Raw genomic sequence first — 4,720 nt, forward strand, 5'->3', positions numbered from 1 at the left:
CCGTCAAATTTAGTTAAATTTCTTTTCTTTTTTTTTTGGAAAAAAAAAAAAAAAAAAAAAACAGTATTCTTTCATCCTGTCCACAGCTCAGAAATTTTGCCCATTCTCACAGGGCATGATTTCACACTTGCGGTGGACGAAAACCACTTGCAGATGACTCCACGAGACGTTTATTGATCCGAGACGATGGGTGTGGGGGTATGTGGAAAGCAAAAAATGCAGCAAAAAAACAACAACTTAAAGACATTGTCAGGACGCATGCTTGAGTCCAACTCAAGCATATCTTTGTACTCACGAGCAAATCTGATCAGCACAGGAATCTAGTGTGTAATTGATAAGTCTTTTTTCCTCTGTATGCAAGGTAGAGTTAATTAATACCACATAGAGAGGAGATTCTTTCTGGACAAGTCTGACATATTTATCACGAGATGTCTGGATAAGGCACTCTGGAGTTCGTCACACACAGTGTCTAAACACTAACCTGCCAGATGTGTTAGGAACTTTTTGCTGAGGCAGCAGTTCACATCAACGGGCAGAAGCAATTACTAGAGGTTATCACAGGTCATCAACTGCAGAGCGGCGCAGATTTGGATTTCCTCCCTCTTCAAGCTCCTTTTTCTCCACTTAAATATAAAGATTCCTGAATAATATGTAAAGAAAATATGTGGTTTACATCCTGAGAGGTTAAAAGAATGAATTTCAAGAATTTTTATTAGCGTTGATGGCTTTGGAAATTGCATTTACCATATGTCACATCTGTCTATCTGTTGCCATCCCAGAATGCATTGCCACATCATGCAGTAACATGATCTAAATAAAATCCAGATGTACTCCACCAATTGGTCTAATTCCTTCAAGCCTCGATATTTCACATTACATATATTAATCATCAGAGGCATGTCACAGATTTCTGCACTGATAACAACCCTCCCTTCAAATGACAGCTGACTCATTCCAATCAAACCAGTAGGGCGGTAATCAAAACAATGCTGCAAAAAGGGAGGGAGACAGACATTTCCTGGACTGATGCACTCAAGTGACAAAACATTAAGTGCTTCCACCTTTAGTTTATGAAAGTGCGGTTTCTGTTATCCGATTCAAAAAACCAATCACAAGCTTTTAAGGTCAATTCAGAGGGTTATTTAAATAATCATTAAGAAAGGTCATACAAAAATATTCTATTACTATCTTCAGAATAACACATGGACTAAACCCTTGAAGGTATGGCTGATAAGTATGATAGGTAATTATATTATTCTATACAAGACAACAGGTGTGGACCTGCCGAGGTATCAGATTTTTGCTTTTAGCTTGCCAAGATAATCTGTTACTGTTGGACAGTAACATTTCCACATGCAAAAACTGTCAGTTTTCACACAATAACTCTCAACTTGATTCAACCTGCTGTTATTTATCTTCAAAGGCAGAATCTAAGACATTGTCAGTGCAGTTCATGAAGAGCCCTTCTCTTGTCCTCAGGCTGAAAGCCTCTCTCCAGGGTCCTGAAGCATGGGCTGTAGGCCTAGAGTTGGTCCAGGGCAAGGGGCCAAACACATCTACAAGCCAGTGCCTTCCCTCTAGGGCCCCACGATCAGTCCTCCTCTGAGGAAAGCTGGGCCCCATCATCATGCACCTCTCTGTAGGCTGCCAGTGGGCCTCCATCTGGGTTGTAACTCTCTGTCTTGAAACTCATACCATCTGCCAGCTTCTGGGCAGTTTGTTTGGCCTGTAACTCCTGAAATGAACAGTATACGCAATTACATGAATGTACTACATGAATAATGAATACAGAATGACATAGAAACACCCGCACACAAGTGGCAAACATGTATAGGTATTATACTCTCTGCTAGGATTATTCAAGTAGTACTTCCTCTCAGCATCTCAAAATAGTTGAAGCTTTTGTGGGATAAAACATTTTTTGAGACCTCGGAAGCTTTGAAATGTAATTTATCACTTTGGTCATTCAAATCTGTTTCTCTGGGTCTGCTATGACAAAGGCATCTTCAACCTACCAGGTGTTTTCTTGTCTGCTCTTGCAGAAGGTCAGCCGACTCCTCTAATGACAGCAGCTGGGCAGGACTGTGGTGCAGGGGTGGAACCTTAGCTGCAGTAATGTCATCCATGTGTTTTCGGTCTCGTTGTCTTCTGGCCTCTGCAGTAAGTGGTGTGATGCTGCCAGAGGCCTGACTAGGTGATGAAGACTCAGATTTTACAGCCAACCTAAATAAAACACAGACACTTTTATCCAACGTGATTTACACCCTCATTTCATTCCAAACCTGTAAAACTTTGGTTCATCTTCAAAACACAAATTAAGATATTTTTAATATAACTTGAGAGGTTTCTGAAACACCATTTAAAGTCCAGGTAATCCATGTGCTGTGAAGAGATATAATCACTTTATATGAACAGATTTAAATTGGGCTTTTATTCACATATAAACACGTGTATAGAGCGCATCACACTTGGTAAACATGTAAGCTTGCGTGTGCGTCACGTGGTAGAACAGACCTCACTGGTTCTTGTACATCACGCATGCACATTTAAGCTTCCATGTTTACCATATGTAATGTGCTCTGTGTGTATCAATCATTGTTTAGATGGAAATAAAAACCTAAATTAAAGCTGTTCATCATATGAAGCGGTCTTATCTCTTTGCAAGACTTAGAATAAACCACTTGATTCATTCGGATTCATTTTACAGTGCCTTTTTAAGACATTTTTTGATCTTCTATCGATGACCAAATATTCATTTTTGTGTGAACGGTCCCTTTAAATATACTATATTTCAGCTTATTTTAAAAAACAAAACAAAAAAACAAAGCCATGCAATGACAGTGTAGTTCCACTCACTGGTTTGGTTTGAATCTGGGCTTCCTCATATTCACACTTTTCTCTGTCTTCTCCAGAACTTCAATGTAATGTGGTTTCTTCTGTTGCTTACTAGGAAGCAGGGTTTTAATGGTGTCTTGGTTGGAGCCATTGTTACTTTCATCAAGAGTTACTTGTCCAAATGCCACCACAAGCTCTTTCATCAGTGAGGCTGCTGCATTCCCACCGGCTGTTTCTAGTGTTTCAGCAGCCTCCGGCTGGGATGTCAAATACTCGTCTTGGCCCAACAAACCACCATTTTCCTTTATGTTAGCCGCATCGATATTGACATTGGCTTTGTTTCTGTCATGGGATGGGATAATCATGTCCAAATTGGAGTCTAAATGCGTCTCTGTGCTTCGCTTGGCAAGGGCATGCTGATATTTACTCTGAAACTCTATCCGGAGAGAGATTAAGCATGCTTGTTTTCTCTCCTCCTCCTCCAGATGTCCAAGTGCAAGGTGTACTTTCTCCACAAAGTCGGCAATCTTCTTTCCCTTATCTGGAAGGGTATGAATAAATCTCCTGAAGAGATTGTAAAAGTACAGATCATATTTAAACATATTTATTTATACAGCATTTTATTAATTACGAATTGTTTCACAGTATTAAACGGGGAAATAACAGTGTCTATGTTGCAAACAAATGATTAATCACTTTAACAAAGCAACAAATTCATTTATATTACATTTATTTGGGTATTTGTAATTTTTCAAATTATAAATTGTTAGTGATGTTACACTGAAGCGTCAAAGCGTGTATCGAGTACGCAGCACAATTTTTCACGAAGCTCTGTGCCGGAGCGCGTATTGTTTTCAGAGAATCACGTGATCAGCGAAAAATTAAGCCTCACTTTCTGTCCAATCACGTGCGCGTGTCGGAATGTTAGAACCCCAGTAGGTTTTCATTCAGACTTATTCAATTAAATACCGATTCACGCAAGTAATATTAAGAATAACAATTATTTCAGAAAAAAATTAATATTTGCCATATGCAGTTCATATATGTGTGCATTATTCTTCTATTACATCATATTGATTTTCGCACTGGCATTTAATGCTACAGTTTAATGGGTAAATTATTTTATCAGAGAGAGAAATTCAACAAACACACACACACACTGTTAGGCTTTTATTTGTGCTCGTAACATGAGTTGATGGAATTTGTGGTCTCCGCTTTGTCGAAATATATCCAGCTGTAGAACCTGCTGGTGCTGCGGATCTGCAGCTGGAGACTATTGCTTTGTCCGACGGAGCGTCTTTCTCTCTTTCACAGGCTTTTGGCTGCTATTTTTCTTATTAACCACCAGATGGCGCTGTTTTTGATACTCTCGAAGCTTTTAAAGCAGCACTATGTAACTTTTTCTGTGTTCAAAATTTGCTAAATGTATATAATGAGTCAGTACATCATGAATTCATCTTACAAACCACGTTTTTATCTTGTTCCGAATCACTACGGTACACTTATAATAAATACTTATATTTGGACTATTGCTGCCTGGTCGGGTCGTCACCGCTGCGGAGTAACACATACCTGCGTGAATCGCCATAGACATAAACTTAGAGAAGTAACTCCGGTTGAAATGTTCTTCCGCGGGATGTGTGCAGTGCTGTTTATTAACCGCTAGAGCGCCAAAAGTTACATAGTGCTGCTTTAAAGGGGTCCTATTATGCTTTTTCACTTTTTGAAATTTAGTCAGTGTGTAGCGTGTATGTTTGGGAATAAAAAAAAGATCTACAAAGTTACAAATCTCAAAGTCCACTCCAAAGGGAGATATTTCGTTTTTTAAAAATCCCTTTTCAAGAACTACAACGAACGGTTCATTTGGACTACAGGGTTTGGTTTC

General features: G+C 39.2%; 1 protein-coding gene across 1 annotated transcript in view; it reads right to left on the reverse strand.

Moving 5' to 3' along the window:
- Positions 1 to 1,117: 1,117 nt before the first annotated feature.
- LOC107593020 (DNA-directed RNA polymerase II subunit GRINL1A-like) overlaps positions 1,118 to 4,720 on the reverse strand; it is a 5,898-nt gene continuing 2,295 nt past the window's right edge. The window contains exons 2-4 of the mRNA XM_016282604.1: positions 2,857 to 3,399; positions 2,016 to 2,223; positions 1,118 to 1,735 (exon numbers count right to left, since the gene is read on the reverse strand). Of these exons, the coding sequence (XP_016138090.1) occupies positions 1,592 to 1,735; positions 2,016 to 2,223; positions 2,857 to 3,399 (895 nt within the window). The 3' untranslated portion in view covers positions 1,118 to 1,591. The remainder of the gene's footprint in view (positions 1,736 to 2,015; positions 2,224 to 2,856; positions 3,400 to 4,720) is intronic.

The sequence above is a fragment of the Sinocyclocheilus grahami genome, unplaced genomic scaffold (assembly GCF_001515645.1).
Source record: "Sinocyclocheilus grahami isolate Dianchi unplaced genomic scaffold, SAMN03320097.WGS_v1.1 scaffold10.1, whole genome shotgun sequence".
NCBI lineage: Eukaryota > Metazoa > Chordata > Actinopteri > Cypriniformes > Cyprinidae > Sinocyclocheilus > Sinocyclocheilus grahami.